Source organism: Myxine glutinosa, chromosome 12 (genome assembly GCF_964187855.1).
Source record: "Myxine glutinosa chromosome 12, kmMyxGlut1.1, whole genome shotgun sequence".
NCBI lineage: Eukaryota > Metazoa > Chordata > Myxini > Myxiniformes > Myxinidae > Myxine > Myxine glutinosa.
Genome location: NC_136272.1, coordinates 78483738 through 78502372, shown reverse-complemented (window position 1 = coordinate 78502372; position 18635 = coordinate 78483738). Strand labels below are relative to the sequence as shown.

General features: G+C 46.8%; 1 protein-coding gene across 3 annotated transcripts in view; it reads right to left on the bottom strand.

The window, feature by feature from the left end:
- NBR1 (NBR1 autophagy cargo receptor) overlaps positions 1-18635 on the bottom strand; it is a 69192-nt gene that overhangs the window by 41031 nt on the left and 9526 nt on the right. Inside the window, exons 4-9 of one of the 3 annotated variants that reach the window (XM_068131937.2) lie at positions 18427-18449; positions 16070-16183; positions 9869-9994; positions 8677-8927; positions 8322-8450; positions 7977-8204 (exon numbers count right to left, since the gene is read on the bottom strand). In XM_068131937.2, the coding sequence (XP_067988038.2) occupies positions 7977-8204; positions 8322-8450; positions 8677-8927; positions 9869-9994; positions 16070-16183; positions 18427-18449 (871 nt within the window). The remainder of the gene's footprint in view (positions 1-7976; positions 8205-8321; positions 8451-8676; positions 8928-9868; positions 9995-16069; positions 16184-18426; positions 18450-18635) is intronic. The other 2 variants (XM_068131938.2, XM_068131940.2) reach the window with 2 other exon arrangements.

The following is an 18635-nucleotide window of genomic DNA, read 5'->3' as shown; positions in this document are numbered from 1 at the left end:
CCTTCACGCATCTCTGGACACCACCGTACGTGATCCTGCCCTGAGCACAGGTGCACCTGGAGCGATCGCTACCCGCTTTCCTGGCCATCAAACCCCGTGTGAGTGAGCCTTGTCCCGCGTTTACCTGTCGTCTGTCCGGGGATAATATAAGTGTGTTTAAGTGCCCACCTTCCTATGTTTCCCTCTTGTCCCTGTAATCTAAACCTTCCGCAATTGTAATAACAACCTTTGAGAACCGTATCCCTGGTGTCGTATTGTGTGATTGTAATCCAGCCGGGTGTCTTCTTTTTCTTATTGAGCCAGCATAGCGCGATTAGTCAACCCCGGGTGCAATCGGGGTAACTTGTACGGATACGGCGGCCATCCCGCTCGGCCCACCATACCATCAAAGTCGTATCTGTAACAATTGGTGTCGAGGAGTGGAATTCGAACCCGGGACTAAATTAGTTAGGCCCAAATTTTGGGAGGGAAAATCGATTCGGAGCGCGTTTCCCGCGCGAAATTATAACGGCGAAATTTCAATTTGTTTTACGAAAATAAAAAAAATAAAAACCGAGTTTTGCAAGTCGCGCTATGGCGGATCAAGACGGCTGGGGTCCGGTAGGGGAGAGTGAAGCAGGGTCGGTCCAGGACCAAATTGAGGGACATGAGGAGAGCGAAGCAGTGAGGGCGGCAGGTTCGCAAAATAGCGCCGTCACGCACGAAGTAGCGGGCGCGCAAAATGGCGCGCTCGCTCACGTGGTTGAAGGGTCCCAAAATAGCGGCGCCGCGGAGGGCGAGCCTGCGGTGGCGGCTGGGGACGCTGGGCAAACCGGGTTTGACCTCAGATTATTCTTGACCCAACTGAATGCAAAAATGGATAGGATGGAGGGCCAAATGAGGGTTGATAGTGGGCGATTAGAGGGCCAATTGGGGGTAATGAGGGACGAAGCGAGGGCTCAGAGTGAGCAAATGGGGGTAATGAGGGACGAAGCGAGGGGTACCAGTGAGGGATTAGACAATAATTTTAAGGGATTAGACAATAATTTTAAGGGATTAGACATGAAATTTGGGAAATTAGACGATAGATTAGGGGAAATACAGGAGGGGTTAACGGGGGTAGAAAACAGAATGGCCGCTCAAGAGAATCAAATGGAAGGGATGCAAAAAGGGTTAGAGGGGTTAGAAAACAGTATGGAAGGCAAATTGAGGGACATGAGGGACCAAGCGGAAAGGGAAGTTAAACAAATGGAGCAGCAGATAGAGGGGGTCAGAATGGGGGTAGAAACCAAACTGGATGCTCACAGGGAGGAAATGGAGCAGATGAGGGTGGCATCTGGGCAGGAGATGCAAGTGATGGGAGAGGAGATCAGAAGAGGAGTGAGTGAGGAGGTCGGAGGAGTGCGCGAGGAGGTGAGGCACTGTAAGGAGCGCATGGAGAAAGAGGTGAGAAAGGGGACTGTAAAATTGCAAGGGGGCATAGAGGACCTGACGCAGGAGGTGGAGCAGCTGACGGTGGGACAGACGGAGTTAGTGGAGCAGGTTCAAAGGAACACTGCGGTATTAGGAGGTTTAAAAGCGACACAAAACGACATAAAAGATGACTTGGTAGCGACGAAGAGGGAATGTCAGATGGTACGTGAGGGACTGACAACGAGGTTGGACGAGGTGATAGAGGTAATGGAGACGAAGGACCGGCAGGTGAGGACGCACCTGGAAACGGTCAAGGTAGCCTTAGAGGATGAGCTTGAGGAGACGTACCGGGGAATAAAAGAGGTGAAGCACAAATTAGAAGAAGTGGAAGAAGGGATGAGCGAAATTAAGAAGCGACGGAGAGGGGATAAGAAAGAAATAAAAGAGGAGATAAAAGAATTGGTCCAAAGTCTGTGTTTGGATCGTGATGATGTGCTCATTAACCGGATGAGGGATTCGCAGGTGATGGAGCAGAAGCGAAGAGGAAGAGGACCCGGTGTAAGTGGTGACCAATATGGTCGTGCGTATGATGCGCCAGGGGATTTAAGAAGCTTGGGGGTCGAGATAGACCCGGGTGTTCGTGAGAGGCCGTTGGTGAAGTGTGCGACAGGTCTGGTGTGCGAAAAAGGAGGTGTGCGAGAAAGTCCGACTCTGGGGTGTGTGAGGAAAAAGTGCGTGCCAAGGAGTGAGGGTGCTGGCGAGAGTGAGTCGGTCGTAGCGCGTGTGCGAGGGGGCACATGGAAGCGTGGTGTGGTGAGTGTTACAGAGGGTGTAACGGGAGAGTGTGCGCGAGAAAGGTGTGTAACGGACAGGTGCATGGGGAAAGAGTGCGCTGTCAAGAGTAAGGGTGAGTGCGCTGTCAGGAATGGAGGTGAAAGTAGTGAGAGTGACATGGAGCGTGAGTTAGTTGTGACAGGTGAGCGAGGATGTACACCTGGGATGGAAGGATGCACACCTGGAATGGTAGAGCGTGAGTGGGAATGCACGCTGGAGTTGGTGGTGAGGCACGTGGTTGGGTGTGCGAATGAGAGCACACCTGTGATTGTCACAGAGGAGGTGACCGAGGAGGGGGCGCGAAGAGGTGTATTGGTGAGGTGTGCTACCAACGAGTGTGTGCCAAAGTGTTCGGTGGTCAGGTGTGTGACCAAGGCGGTGAGTGGAATGGGTGTACCTGGGTGTGTAAGGAACGGTACGAGGGGCATGGAAACGGCTGGATGTGTGAGCAAGGAACGGGCTGCGGGATGTAAGCATGCAGGTGAAGCATCGACGTTAGACGGGGTAGAGTTTAGAACGACTTTTAGCCGAAGCAGGCCCTCGGTGCGTGCCGGGCCTCGCTTTGAACGGCCGCGTCCCGGCTCCACTAGGCGGAGCTTGCAGCCCGATAGGAAGGGTCGTTATGGCGACCACGTTTTGTTGAGACGTGCCGGCAGGTCGAGATCGGGACATTGGATGGCTCCACGCCGAGGTGATGCGTGGGATCTCGGGCCGGGTAAACCTCCTTCCCTGCACCGAAGGCAGGATGCAGCCAGCCGCTGGCACAAAACAACCAGCATCCATTGCTTGGCTTTACGAAGCCGGGCTTTGGACAGGAATTGGCGCACCGAGAGGCAGTAGTGAGTAGACTGGGTGATGAGGTTAGTGTTTTGGACCCAAAATTAGAGAAAAAAACAAAATTTGATGATTGGCAAAGGATTGGCAGTAGTGATTGGCAGATGATGGGCAGTGATTGGCCAAATTTTTGATTTGTTGAAATTTGATGTGCAAAATTGGTAGTGAGAGACCCCCGATGTGGTGGGATGGCAAATCCACCATCCCTCACAGGTGTGGGGCAAATGCGCAATAGCTTATGGGGTGTATGGCAGTGAAAACTAGCCCGGGTGGGTTAGTATATATTGTAGGGATCTAGAAGAGATTGACATTAGGTAACGTTAAGGTTAGTTAGTGACTGATACCTGTAGTGGGGACGCAGGTAGATTAGTATGGATGATAATGACGTGGGAGCGCAATAGTTTAAAGGGACGACTGGGAAGCGCAAGTTTCAGAAGGGAGTAGTTAGCTGAGATGATGCCGTGTTTGTGAGAATTGAACAGGTGTGATTGCACAGGTGTGCAACTGGACAGGTGTGTGGAGCCGTGTATGAGTAGTGAGTGTGTGGATCAGCGCGAATGCGCTTGGGGAGAGAAGGGTGCAGGTGGCACCAGGTGTGAGAGCACAGGTGTGCAGGTACAGGTGTGTGGAGAGAGTTGGAGTGAGTGGTACGGAGTGGTGTGCATGGTGCGAAGGTGTGGATGGGGGAAGAGTGGACCCCTTTCACGAGCACCCGGGGCGGGTAGTGTAAGTGTTAGGTAGAGGGTGCAGGTAAATTGTGGTTGGATATTGGCATTTGTGGTGCGGTTGCAGAATGGTGTTGTGAATGGGTGCATTAGTGTTGTGGAAATGGCTGGGCGTGTAGCCTGTTAGTGTGTGTAGTTGGTTGGGCACTCCACCACTGTGAGGATGTCGGCCAGGTGAGGCCGCAGGTGGGCTCTGGGAGCCGGTAGTTGTGAGTGGGTGCCTGAGGATCCCGGGTGTGGATCGGGCAGCCCAGTGCCAGAGAGGGCACGGAGTGGGGAGAGAGCCAGAGGGCCTTCCCCAGGTAGTTAGGTTAGGGTGAGGAGCAGGTAAGCTCGGAGGCAACTGCAGTGGTGGAGGTGTGCAGGTGGGTAGACCCACTGGGAGAGGTACACGCCGCAGCCCAGAAATTGTGCGAGGGCACCGGGAGATGAATCGGGGGAGTGAGACCCCAAATTGAAGAGCACCACAGTTTGGCCAATGGGAATTGGTTTTTAGAACCCATAGTGTAAGAGGGCCAATGGTTTGGCCGGAGAAAGCCCCCGGGTAGTGTAAAGTTGTTAAAGTCATTTAGGAGATAGTTAGGATTGATGAACCTGTCGCACCATACGCAGCCACTTGCCTGTGGTGATGATGATGACTCCACACCTGTGTTTTCTTTGTTTTGTGCAGGAAATGAGATTGCTGTGAGGATTTGTGAGACGCATCACGACGTGGATGAGACATTGGGGTGATTCCATCTCTCCCTCCCTAGGAGGGACTGATGATGAATTGGTGATGGCAAATTTTGATGTTCAGTTGGAGATGGCAAATTTTGATGAGAGTTGAAAATGGCAAATTTGATTGGTTAGGAGGGAGAGAAGACGAATTTGGTATATGGGAGGAACGGGGAAGACAGTAGGGATGTTTGTTGATTTGTAAAGTAGATGTTTATGAGTAGTGTTGTGTTGTGTGGATGCAGTAAGGGGTAAGGGAGGGGCCATGTAGGTTACCTGGTGGGGGGGGGGCGTACGATAGGAACGTACCTGTCTCACCTGGTTCCCATGTGCCCCCAGTGTGCATTACCTTACATTGCGTGCACTTTTGCGCCCTTACCACCTTACTCACTTGTCTGCTTCTTTTGTCTCCCACCTCCGAGGATCTGGCTTTGGGGTAGAGAGAGAGGAGAGAGAGGTGCTGGCTGCGCAGTTGTGGGCCTGCACTTTCGCTGTTGGCTGCCTGGATCGATACACCATATGGACCGCAATGTTTGTGGCCACCCACAATGGACCGCAGTTCGTTTGCGGCCAAGCACCACCCGGGGATGGACCTATGGGTCAACGTGGCACCTATGCCATACAGGTGAACCACTTTATAGTTAACACCACCAAGTGCACCACAAGAAGAGCAAGAGACACCTGCAGGGTTAGGGGTTGTCGAAGTTATTTTTATTCATTGAACAATGGTGACTGCACCGGATGGTGCTGACTGTGTGGTGGGGTGGTGCTTTTGATGCTGGGGAAGGGTGCTCTGCACGTTATTAAAGGCCGTCGGCCACAGAGCACTCGTGGGTTGGTGTATCGATGTTGGCAAGCGCGCTCTCTCTATGCATAACATCTGCATGTGTTCCTCCAAAGACAGGTCCTGGATCGTAGTGTAAATATCAGCGTAGTCTTGTAAATAATGCTCCCTACCGGCTGTATGTTTAGTTTGAGGATTCTTTCCGGATTCGGTTATCCTGTGGGTGTGTTTCTGAGAGGAGAAGGGTGCAACGTCGCAGGGGGACATATTTACTCATTTGTGAATATCTATAAAACTGTCGCACTCAGGGTAGAGTTAATAGTAGAGGGAACTACATTGCGTGCCACACTAAAGTAGGTAAAAATTTATCGGGTCGGGACGCCCCGAGGGTAGAGAAGGGTGCAATGTTGCGAATATGGAATTTGACCTCCATATCCGCTTGTAAATATTCCCCTATCTTCTCCGATACTCCCCAACTCTCCCCTTACCCCATTCCCTAGTCCCATTGTCTGTAAACAACACCCATTAGAGCCGATCTTCCCCTTCATTCCCCCATTAAATGTCGTGCCCAGGTCCCCCGCACCACACGTAGACAATTATAGGACATCTTGCTAGTTATTCTTAATCTATGTCAGTTAAGGACTTGTTTCCATTAATTATGACTCTTCGTTGCACCAGAATGTGATGATATGGCACCAGTAGGAGTTTAGGACCTTCCCATACCTCCCCGCATCTCTTCCCATCATCTCAAGCTCCAACAACAACCACAACAACAGCGGCTTTGCGTCCTCACTCCGGCTCGGTTGGCCGCCATTGAACATGTGCTCGACGGGGTTACCCAGAAGGGGGGCTCCCTGTCGGCCCCTCGTCAAGGGCGGAGCCGGTAACCCCCGCACCCAATGAGAAGCCATGGGCCGATGCCATATGGGGCGGAGCTAACGAGCGAGGGCGTGACTCCCCGCCGGATATACGCGGCCCCGCGCCGGACGTGACGTGAGATGCGCCCCGAGCTTGGAAGGAAAAGACGCCACCCTCCCGAGCGCTGAGCGACCTCCCCAGCTTGAGACCAAAGTCGCGACCCACAAGCGCTGTGATACCTTCACGCATCTCTGGACACCACCGTACGTGATCCTGCCCTGAGCACAGGTGCACCTGGAGCGATCGCTACCCGCTTTCCTGGCCATCAAACCCCGTGTGAGTGAGCCTTGTCCCGCGTTTACCTGTCGTCTGTCCGGGGATAATATAAGTGTGTTTAAGTGCCCACCTTCCTATGTTTCCCTCTTGTCCCTGTAATCTAAACCTTCCGCAATTGTAATAACAACCTTTGAGAACCGTATCCCTGGTGTCGTATTGTGTGATTGTAATCCAGCCGGGTGTCTTCTTTTTCTTATTGAGCCAGCATAGCGCGATTAGTCAACCCCGGGTGCAATCGGGGTAACTTGTACGGATACGGCGGCCATCCCGCTCGGCCCACCATACCATCAAAGTCGTATCTGTAACAATATATATGTGTGTGTGTGTGTGTGTGTGTGTGTGTGTGTGTGTGTGTGTGTGTGTGTGTGTGTGTGTGTGTGTGTGTGTGTGTGTGTGTGTGTGTGTGTGTGTGTGTGTGTGTAGATTACATCATTTGTGCATCTGATAAATTGCCAGTAACCATTTTGTGAAACTGAATGTGCAGGTGCAGCATCTAACTCAATATGTCGAAATGTCTCACACATCCATGCCCGTGGGATTCCCACGGGTGACCCCAATAGTATATGTATACTTGCATCCACCAAACCTGTATATACACACACACACACACACACACACACACACACACACACACACACACACACACACACACACACACACACACACACACACACACACACACACACACACACACACACACACACACACACACACACACACACACACACACACACACACACACACACACACACACACACACACACACACCTCTTGATGAGGACATAAGTTATGGAATTTATTGGGAAATAAACTGTGGCTTTTAATATTTGACATCATTCTTCTTCTTATATCTACATGCACTATTACGCACGCAGGACTGCCGACGTAGTTTTATTGGCTAGGCCGCAGTAGGCAGTGATACGAAATACTCGACTGCAAGTGCAGGAATTTGTATTAGGGAGAAGAAAAGAAAGAAAAAAAAAATTCAGGGTGCTGGCTATAGCTCGCCTTTTGTTCACAAAGGACATTGTGGGGTCTTTAACGTACACCAACTAAAGCAAGGAAATAGGACACCCAGTGTAACGGTCATCCAAGGGCATATATGGATGTATAGTCTTGCATGCCAAACACCAGTATGCAGATTAAAGCTGGGTCGAGATTCAAACCCAATCTAGAGAGCTCAGAGGCAAGTCTACACAACTCCATGTTATCCTGCCAACCCTTCCACATAATAGTTACGTAAAATCCTTAATACATCACCACATGGGCCGATTCAAAACATGCTGCAGGTCGTAGGTTTTACATGCCTCGTGTATCGGCTTGGACGGCAATTGGACAGGTACAAGACAAATATGTGGTTGAGCAGACTTGTGTTTAGGCATGAAATTCTGTTTTGTTACATCGATATTCTTCTGATGAACAAGCAGCATATGGCAAAGAACATGAAATTCTTTGGAATGCATTATTACTACAATCAATAACAAAAGGATCGGACTCACCCAGATGCAGCAGAGAATGTGGGAGAAGGGTCAAGATCTTGTTCCAGATCTTTCGCAAGGCTTAATGAGCCATTAAAAGAACGAACAAGCAAGCGCCGCTGCTGGCGAACACGCCTTTTGGCCACTCGAGTCTCCGCTTGTTGTCGTTTGCGCTCGGCCTTTCGTGTACGCTTCTCTGAACGCCATTGTTCATGCATCTCCCTGCGTGTGTCACTATGCAAGCGCCTGCTGTACTTGCACACAAAGGAGAATCAAAAGGAGAGAAGAAGCAATGTATTCATTTGAATTAAAAAATTTTTTTTAGGATAATGAAGGTAATGCCAAAATCAGGCAACCGATTTTTACCTGACGAGTTGAGAGGTTGGAGAGCAGTCCTGACCATGACTAGGTTGGCAGAACTTGAGCAGAGGATGTTCTGGGTTATGTTTTCCGTTGGACTCACATGATGCACACATCCAGAGGTCACGGCAGCTCCTGAATGGGGAGAAACACTGAAGCTAAAATAAGGAAAATAAAAATTAATATTCATCCACATGAGAAGGTACCATATTGCTTCCACCAAATTGAAACTTTTTTGAGGACTCGATCTGTAATACACCTTGACATCAAACCTTGTTTTTTATTTATTTTAAGACTTACTCAACTTTTACCTCCTCCACTTTTACTAAACCTACATCTCTACTCCCTTCGCTTCTGTTACCTGCATGAATACAGGCATCCTTCGATCAGAGCATCACAATGATGACATGGAAGGCCCCAAATAGCAGGAGATGCTTTTCGTGGATGTGGGTCACAGGGAGGAAGCAGAGACTCCTCGAATGTGCCAGCGGTCTTGGTGCGGGTGTCTCTTGGGTTGATGCTGTTGGAGTTCAATGATGAAATGTCCGAGGATGACTTGCCCAATTCGTGCAATACACGAACTGAAAGCTCTTCCAGAAGGTTCTGTTTGAACTGGGATATTATGGGATGGATTGGCACAGGGCAGAAGAAATTAAGGAAGAGTTCCCCAGAAAAAGAAAAAACCCCAAAAGCATCATACAAAACAGGAGCAAAACCTTCCATCACTGCATACCATCTGTTTGGACACAGCAATGTGAAATAAATCAGGAAGCAGTCACTTATACCTAGCTCAAATAACTGTGGTTAATCATCAACCCACTATGAATGGCAAGGATGTGTGGACCAGAACAACATGACCCTTTATAATCTTATGGTCCTCTCTATCACAAGCTTGAACTCCAAACCACCAATAAGTTCGAAACAATCAAGAGCCTTTGTTTCATTGGTTCTAACAGCACAGTGTGTATAATCTCATGATGCAGATACACAAATAAAGGAGCAGGGTGAGAAGCATGCTGATGAGGAGGAGAGTGTCGCTGAAGCTGAAGGGAAAGGTGTATGCTGCATGTGTGAGAAGTGTTATGATTTATGGGAGCGAGACATGGGTAATGAACGTAGAGCAGCAACGAAGGCTGGAAAGGGTGGAAATGCGAATGGTTAGATGAATGTGCGGAGTATCGTTGAGAGAGAGGAAGACAAATGATGAATTGCGAAAGATGATGGGAATATTGCCTGTGATTGATGATGTGAAGAGGAACAGGTTGAGATGGTTTGGTCATGTGTTGAGGAAGGATGAAAGTGACTGGTTGAGAAGAGTGATGGAAATTAATGTAGAAGGAAGTAGAGGACGAGGAAGACCGAGAAAGACTTGGCTAAAGATGGTGGAAGAAGAAATGCGGGCAAGGGGGTTAACAACGAGAGATGCAGAAAATAGGGCAAAATGGAGAAGATTGTCATGGGGACCGCAAGGCTAACCCCCGCTCTAGCAGGGAAAATGGCCTTAAAATGCATGTTGTTGTTGTTGGTGAGAAGCATGGTGTGCAAGACATTACCTGCTCCATGTAGCTCAGGAACCATGTTGGGGGACCTTCCTCATCTTGCGAGGTCAATGATGGGCTGGATTTCACGGCTGCCTCTCCTTCCAATTGCACCTGCTCAACATCCTTGCAGAGCTGCTCCTATCAATACCCAAACAGTCAATGATAAAAAATAATTCATTTCTATGGTAAACATTTTTTTTTTAATTTTATGAAATGGTTATTGTAATACATCAATCACAGTGAGTTTTCAAAATTCAATTATTTCACTCGATGTCACAAAGCCTTCCTTGTCCCCCAGAAAGCTATGTTTAAGAGGGTGATAAGGAAGTTTGTATTCAAGTTTAAAAAAGCCAGCCCACTCTATTGCATGAAAGGGAGACACTCAAACATCTGCCTTAACAAACAAATCATCCATCCATTTGAACAATACATTACTGAAGTCACTTGAACCTATTCTCTTATTATGTGTCAAGGTGCTAATGCAGTCTCCAAACTTTACAAGGTATCCTATAAATTACATTATAAACTTTTAAGATGAACTCAGAAAATTTCTGATAATTATCGCATCGCATGTGAGGTTGCAAAAAATAATTTTGGTTCGTTTTGTTTTAAAAACCTTAAGGTTCCATAGGAATTCTGTTTAAAAAAAAAAAACATACTAATGCAACGGACGTTCAATAAGTAACGGACGTCAAAAGATCATAAAAAATATCATTCAACCAAAATAAAAGAACATAAGTTAGTCAAAGTATATTTTATCAGATGAATGAATGAATGAATGATCGTTTTAAGGCCATTTTTCCCCGTTAGAGCGGGGGTTAGCCTTGCGGGCCCCATGACAATCATGGTTCCCTGTTTGAGGCAATGTTTTTATGGCCGGATGCCCTTCCTGACACCAACCCTTAGTCGCCTCTTATGATGCGCAGGGATACGGTGTACCTATTCTAAATCGGGGTTCACACAGGGATCATTCATCCCAGCAAGCTGGTACTCAACTGAGACAAGCTGGTATCAGATGTCAAACTCAATTCCATGAGACATCACAAAAACCTCAAATTCATTTCAGTCAAAGATTAAAAAAACAAAAACATGCAACATGAATGTACTCATCAACCTTTAGTGGATAAATTCAATTGTTGAATGGAATTTAAGATTTTAATCTAAAAAATTAATTCATAAGCAACAAAGTCTCTGCCAATAGGACTTTGAAGCGTTTCAATAATATTATCAATGAAAACCATTTTAACCTCCAACACCTAAGGTGGATGAAGGTTATTTTTCACCCATGTCTGTTTTTCTGTTTGTGAACAGGATATCTAAAACAAATTGTGGACAGATTCGGCCAAAATTTGGTGGAGATGTTGGGAATGTGACATGGACGAAATTATTAGATTTTGGTGAAGATCCAGATCCAATAATTTTTTAATGTGATTATTCACCATTGAGAGATAGGGAAAAACGATATATAACATATCTCAAAATGTTATGGACGGATTCGGACAAAACTTCGTGGACAGGTTGAGTTTGTGACAAGTACGAACCGATTCGATTTTGGTGAACATCAGAATCCGGATTCAAGAATTTTTTTTTTTTTTTAACTGATTCTTTACCATTGAGAGATAGGGCCAAAAGCAATATATAGCATGATCTTACAAACAGCTGTGGACCAATTATGACAAAACTAGGTGGATGAGTTGGTTGGATTTCAATAACAAGCTAAATAGATTTTCGTTCATTTCCGTATTCAGATCTGGCCAATCAGTGCGATACAAAACGTAAACTGTTCAGCCTGGTGGAGGTATGCGCTCTAACGAGTGACGTTCTAGTTTTACTTTGCTTCCATGGTGCAATTAAGCTCCAAATGAAATATTTTTCGAGGATAACAGAGTGGGTATCTGTTGTTTGAGCTCTCAATTTTAAGTTTCACCCTCGTGAAGTTGCAAACTGCCGCCTGGTGGTGTGTGACGTTATCCGAGATGTGTGATATCCTTATGCTCAGGTTTTGCTTGTGTATCTCTGCAAGCTTTTTTATTGGTACATCATACTAACCTTCATACTAACCATCATACAAGCTTCCGGTCCCTCGAGCGACGGGGCTTGCTTCGATCTCCCCACGGCATCAAAGTTTGTGTTTTCCCGTTCGTTTCTTTGTCAAATTTCCGCTGCGTATTTTGTTGTGTATGTGTTATTGTGTGTTTCTATTTGGTTTTGGTTTTGTAGTTGTTGCAAATTTGTGTGTAATTAGTCGTTTCTTTGTTCGCGCCTCATGCGGCCTCCTCGGCTCGACTTGTGCCCCGCCCCCTATATCTCGTTTGTTCTTTCACCTCTGCTCCTGCTTTCTCAAATCCACGTTCTCACTTAGAGACTTTTCCCAGATTGTTTTTCATGGTTTTGCTTAAATATTTATTTAAATATGTTTAAACCGCAGCCGTGATACTGACGCTGCCCCCCCCCCCCCCCCCCCCCCAGAATTTCCATGTTTTAAACGTTTCCCAGTGTGTACCCTGGATAAGAATAGGTACGCCGTATCCCTGCGTGTCGTAAGAGGCGACTAAGAGGGTTGGCGTCAGGAAGGGCATCCGGCCATAAAAACATTGCCTCAAAAAGAGAACCATGACAATTACAACTACATGTGGGCAGGGTGCAGCCCGAAGTGGAGATCGGTTTCTGAGGTTTGGGACATAGAATGTAGGGACAATGACAGGGAGATCAGGAGAAGTGGTGGAAGTGGTGGAAGTATTGGTCAGAAGAGTGGACACATGTTGTGTGCAAGAGACGAGATGGAAGGGAAGTGGTGTGAGAATGGTGAAGGGTAGGCAGGGACAGAAATACAAGTTTGTGTGGCAAGGGTGCCCGGAGGGCGTGAATGGTGTTGGTGTCCTGTTTTCTAAGGAGTTTGAAGACAGTGTGACGAGAGCGACGAGAGTGAGTGATAGGTTGATGATGGTGAAAATGATGATTGGAAAGCTCTTGGTGAACGTCATCTCAGGATATGCTCCGCAGGTTGGTCGAAGCGATGAAGAGAAGGACAAGTTCTGGTGTGCGATAGAGAAGCTGATGGAAAACGTGAAAGATGAGGAAGTTGTTGTGGTAGGAGGAGACCTAAATTGACATGTGGGAAGGAGCATGGATGGTTTTGACTGAGTTCATGGGGGTTACGGATATGGTGTGAGAAATGGAGAAGGTGAAAGGATTTTGGAGTTTGCTGATGGAGCTGATTTGTTGATTTGTAATACTCAGTTCCAGAAAGAGGATAATAAGCTTGTTACATACACGTCAGGTGGGTCGACGACAACCGTTGACTACCTGATGGTGCGTAGGCGAGATAGGGGGCACCTCCGGGACACAAAGGTGATCCCGGGGGAGGAGGCTGTTTCACAGCACCACTTGGTTGTCTGCGACGTAAGGGTGAAAGGTGCGAGGAGAGCTCGGCGGATGAAGTACCAACCGAGAATGAAGGTGTGGAGGTTGAAAGAGGTGACAGTAAGGGAGGCATTAAAAGAGAGGCTGAGTAGGGTAGAGGATGATGTGGTTGAGCTTGAAAGTGGTTGGATGTCAATGAAAGCTAGTCTGTTGGGAGCCGTTGGTGAGGTATGTGGATGGACAAAAGGACCACCGAGGCACTCGGAAACATGGTGGTGGGATGATGAAGTTGGAAAGAGGATTGACGAGAAGAGGAAGAAGTTCAAGGAGCGGCAGAAGGCGAAGGGTACGGGAGCAGAAACAGCAGAGCATGAAAGTTATAAGGCAGCCAGGAAGGCTGCAAAGAAAGAGGTAGCAAAGGCGAAGGAGGCATGTTGGAAAATGTTCGGAGAACGCTTGGATTCGGAAGAGGGTCAGAAAGCAGTATTCAGGATTGCAAAGCAGATAGCGAAAGAGAGGTGTGATGTGATGGGGGTGAGTTGCTTGAAGGATGAAGTGGGACAAATCGTTGTCGACCCAGATGGAATTAAAGGAAGATGGAAAAGATATATGGAAATGCTGTTGAATACAGAGAATGAATGGGATGGCAACATAGAGAGTAACCCAGTTTTAGGACCGGCAGAGAAGATAACTGAGAAGGAAGTTGAGGAAGCGATAAAAGCAATGAAGGGTAGAAAAGCGGGAGGGGCGACGGGAGTTGTGGGAGATATGTTGAAGGCAGCAGGAAGTTGGGGTGTGAAGAGAATGACAGAGATCTGTAATCTGGTGGTGAAAGAAGGCCGCTTTCCAGTGAATTGGGAACTGAGTACCCTCGTCCCTCTATACAAGGGGAAAGGTGACCCTCTGGAGTGTGGCTCGTACCGAGCGATAAAGTTATTGGAGCATGGAATGAAGGTATTGGAAAGGGTGTTGGAGAGGAGGATAAGGAAGAAAGTGAAGATCGACGAAATGCAGTTTGGATTCATGCCAGGAAGAGGAACGACAGACGCGCTTTTCATTGTGAGGCAGTTGCAGGAGAAGTACATGGAGAAGAGGAAGAAGTTGTTTCTTGGGTTTGTTGATCTGGAGAAAGCATTCGATCGGGTTCCACGCAAAGTATTGACATGGGCATTGAGGAAGTTAGGAGTGGAGGAATGGTTGATCAGAGTGGTGATGGCAATGTACAAAAGAGCGCGCACAGCTGTAAGGACGAAGGACGGGAACAGTGGTGAGTTTGAGGTGAAGGTGGGAGTGCATCAGGGGTCGGTACTAAGTCCACTACTATTTGTAGCTGTGATGGAGGTGCTGGCTCAGAATGTAAAGGAGGGTTTACCGTGGGAGTTGTTGTATGCAGATGATCTGGTGTTGATTGCGGAAAGTATGGATGGACTGAAGGAAAAGATGAACACGTGGAAGGAATGTATGGAGACAAAAGGTCTGAAGGTGAATATCGGAAAGACGAAGGTGATGGCAAGTGGTAAAGCATGTGGTGAGGTGGAAAGAACTGGGAAGTGGCCCTGTGCTGTGTGTAGGAAGGGTGTCGGAGTGAACTCCATTCAGTGTACAATGTGCGCTGAGTGGGTTCATCAAAAATGTAGTGGTCTGAGAGGGTCATTAACCAGTGTGGCAGCTACATTCAAATGTAAGGTGTGCACAGAGGGAGCTGCAGATGGAGGAAATGTTGAGTTGGATCTTGGAGACGGCGTGAAGTTGGAAGGTGTGAAAACATTTTGCTACCTCGGAGACATGCTGAATGGAGAAGGTGGATCAGACTCGGCAACGGTTGCTCGAGTGAGATGTGCATGGAAGAAGTTTCGGGAATTGAGTGGCGTGCTGATGATGAGGGGAGTGTCGTTGAAGCTGAAGGGAAAGGTGTATGCTGCATGTGTGAGAAGTGTTATGATTTATGGGAGCGAGACATGGGTAATGAACGTAGAGCAGCAACGAAGGTTGGAAAGGGTGGAAATGCGAATGGTTCGACGGATGTGCGGAGTATCGTTGAGAGAGAGGAAGACAAATGATGAATTGCGAAAGATGATGGGAATAGAGCCTGTGATTGATGCTGTGAAGAGGAACAGGTTGAGATGGTTTGGTCATGTGTTGAGGAAGGATGAAAGTGACTGGTTGAGAAGAGTGATGGAAATGAATGTAGAAGGAAGTAGAAGACGGGGAAGACCGAGAAAGACTTGGCTAAAGATGGTGGAAGAAGAAATGCAGGCAAGGGGGTTAACAAGGAGAGATGCAGAAAATAGGGCAAAATGGAGAAGATTGTCATGGGGACCGCAAGGCTAACCCCCGCTCTAGCAGGGAAAATGGCCTTTAAAATGCATGTTGTTGTTTGTTTATACTAACCGTGCCTACCCGTACATCATACCAAGCCTGGCGGAGGTACGCGCTCGACCGAGTGCCCTTCTAGTCTTCACAATTAAATTATCCTTCTTAAATGATAAATCCTTTTTCTTCTTTCTCCACTTTATGGAACCATCTTCTTGAGGCTGTTCAATCCCTCCCTTCCCTTTTTTGGGGTTCAAGTCGGCAGTGCACTACCATCTCATGTCATCTACCATATCGACCCACAATCTTCACTACCCCAATTGACTCTACCTAACCCTCTTACTTGCAGGTGACCATCATTTCCTCCAATCCTGCCTCTCTCCTCTTTTCCTTTCCATTCATTCCCTTGCTTGCTGTATTCAAATGATGTCCCATGCCCTCACTGTTAGTACATTGCCATTTTGCCCTCTTTTGCCTTACTCTTCCATTAGCCTCAACCTTGTATTGAAAAACATAATAATGATAAATCATCCTTACATATTCTTCACTCTCCGTTCCAGTCGTTGACACGTGATTCTGCAGAGATTCCACCACATCAACATCATGCGGGTACAAAAAGAAAGTAAGCAAGTTCCAATTGCAGGAAGCAACCTGTCCAAAAAGCGAGAGACATAAGAAAGTTCAAAACAACGTGTTGGGAAATTGATCACGAGAAACTTGGAAATAATAGAAGTGATTATTTGAAACACTAAGACAGTAATGTCTTATTAAGTGCGAGATCAGTAATGAAGGATAACATTTGAAAACAGAGCCTGCACTTAATAAGATAACATTGTTAGTGAGATAGCTTGCACTTGGTGAGATACTACATGTTCATAAAAGCTTTAAACGCACAAAAATAATAACAGGAAGCTGATAAATATTTGCAGTTTATTTTGCCCCAATGTTACTTTAGACCTGGGCTTAGCGGTTAGGGTGCTGGCTTGGGATCCTAGGATCCTGAGTTTGAATCCTGGTCGATCGCTGAATTAACACCAGGGGGGGTTGACTCACATGACTCAGCCTGCCGTCCTTCCGAGGTCGGCAAATTGAGTACCAGTTCACTGGTAATTCCCTGTGTGTCGCAAGAGGTGTACTAACAGGGTTGGCGGCAGGAAGGGCATCCAGCAGTAAAACATTGCTTCAAAAATGGGACCACAGTGCCCAACAAACATTTTTTTGTTTTGCGGGGAAACAATTTCCCCTCTGCGGGGAAAAATGGCCTCGAAAAGGCAGGTTATTTTAGACCTGGCAGAATAGCCTAGAGGTATTCATACTCATCTCTAATCCTGTCTATCTAGGGTTTTAACCCTGACCAGCTACAAACTACCATCTTGGTGTTTCACAGGCAGGGTGATTCATCAATGTGTGTGCCATCCCTCAGATGGACGTTAAACTGGGCGTCCCGTTCGCCGACATTAGTTGGTGGACGTTAAAGATCCCACGATGTCCTTCTAGAAGAGTAGGCAGCTATCGCCAGCATCAACAACAACACCACCAACATGCATTTTAAGGCCATTTTCCCTGCGAGAGCGGGGGTTAGCCTTGCGGTCCCCATGACAATCTTCTCCATTTTGCCCTATTTTCTGCATCTCTCCTTGTTAACCCCCTTGCCCGTATTTCTTCTTCCACCATCTTTAGCAAAGTCTTTCTCGGTCTTCTCCGTCCTCTACTTCCTTCTACATTCATTTCCATCACTCTTCTCAAACAGTCACTTTCCTCCTTCCTCAACACATGACCAAACCATCTAAACCTGTTCCTCTTCACAGCATCAATTACAGGCTCTATTCCCATCATCTTTCGCAATTCATCATTTGTCTTCCTCTCTCTCAACGATACTCCGCACATCCATCGAACCATTCGCATTTCCACCCTTTCCAACCTTCGTTGCCGCTCTACATTCATTACCCATGTCTCGCTCCCATAAATCATAACACTTCTCACACATGCAGCATACACCTTTCCCTTCAGCTTCAACGACACTCCCCTCCTCATCAGCACGCCACTCACTTCCCGAAACTTCTTCCATGCACATCTCACTCTAGCAACCGTTTCCGAGTCTGATCCACAATTGCCGGCATCATGAACAAGTTCCAAATTCCCGTCTTGCCTTCCTGTCGGAGTAATGAATGTTCTTTTATACGCAAAGACATATCTGCCCAGAGAACAGCTAAATGATGGAGAGTAGAAGCATAATGCCAAGAGGGTACAAGTATCGATGAGATGTGAAGAATGTCAATAAGTACTCAGCATCGTGGGTAGATATGAGAAGGTTGTGAACTGTTAGCTTTAAAAACAAGAAGGATATTTCATAATAACACCTACTTACTCAAATGTCCCATTCACCCAGTAACTTGGAATTTTAGGCAACACCGCACATGAAACAGATAAGACGTGGAATTTCACACTTAAAATACATATCAATGTCGAAGCAGTCTTGTCCATCAGACGAATCACATTCAATTATGCATTGGGTTCATCATGCAAATGAGCATTACATTGCAAATTAAATAATCCATTGAAAAAGGGGATATCAAGCCAGCAACCCAATTTACTTGCACTAGATTGAGGATGTCATAAAAAAACAAGAAGAAAAAAAAGACAACTTTTGAGTGTCAAACGACTTCTTGTTTGCCTGTATCCATCCCGAAAAGCCACAGTCATACGACAGGTCATGAAAATCAGGTTGTGTGTCAAATAGAGGCAGTTTACAAACTCATTCCAAATCACATCTCCATGTGACTGCAAATATGGCGACAGATTTACATGAGGGTTCGTTAACATTACTATACGCACAGAAAGCAGGGAGGAGAAATCATCAAGAAACCTCTGGATAAGATATGCAAAGGGATTACCTTCAATGCCTCTTCATATTCCTCTGTAAATGACAACAACAACAAAAAAAGAAAAACATTGGCAGCACCATGTGACACAACTAATACTCTAACACAGGAAGTTACAAAGCTGACAAACCCAGGAATAAAAAGACCACTTCAGCGTTTGCAGCAAAATAAAGCACAACACAAAGTAAACACAAATGTATTTTAATGCAAAATAAACTGTA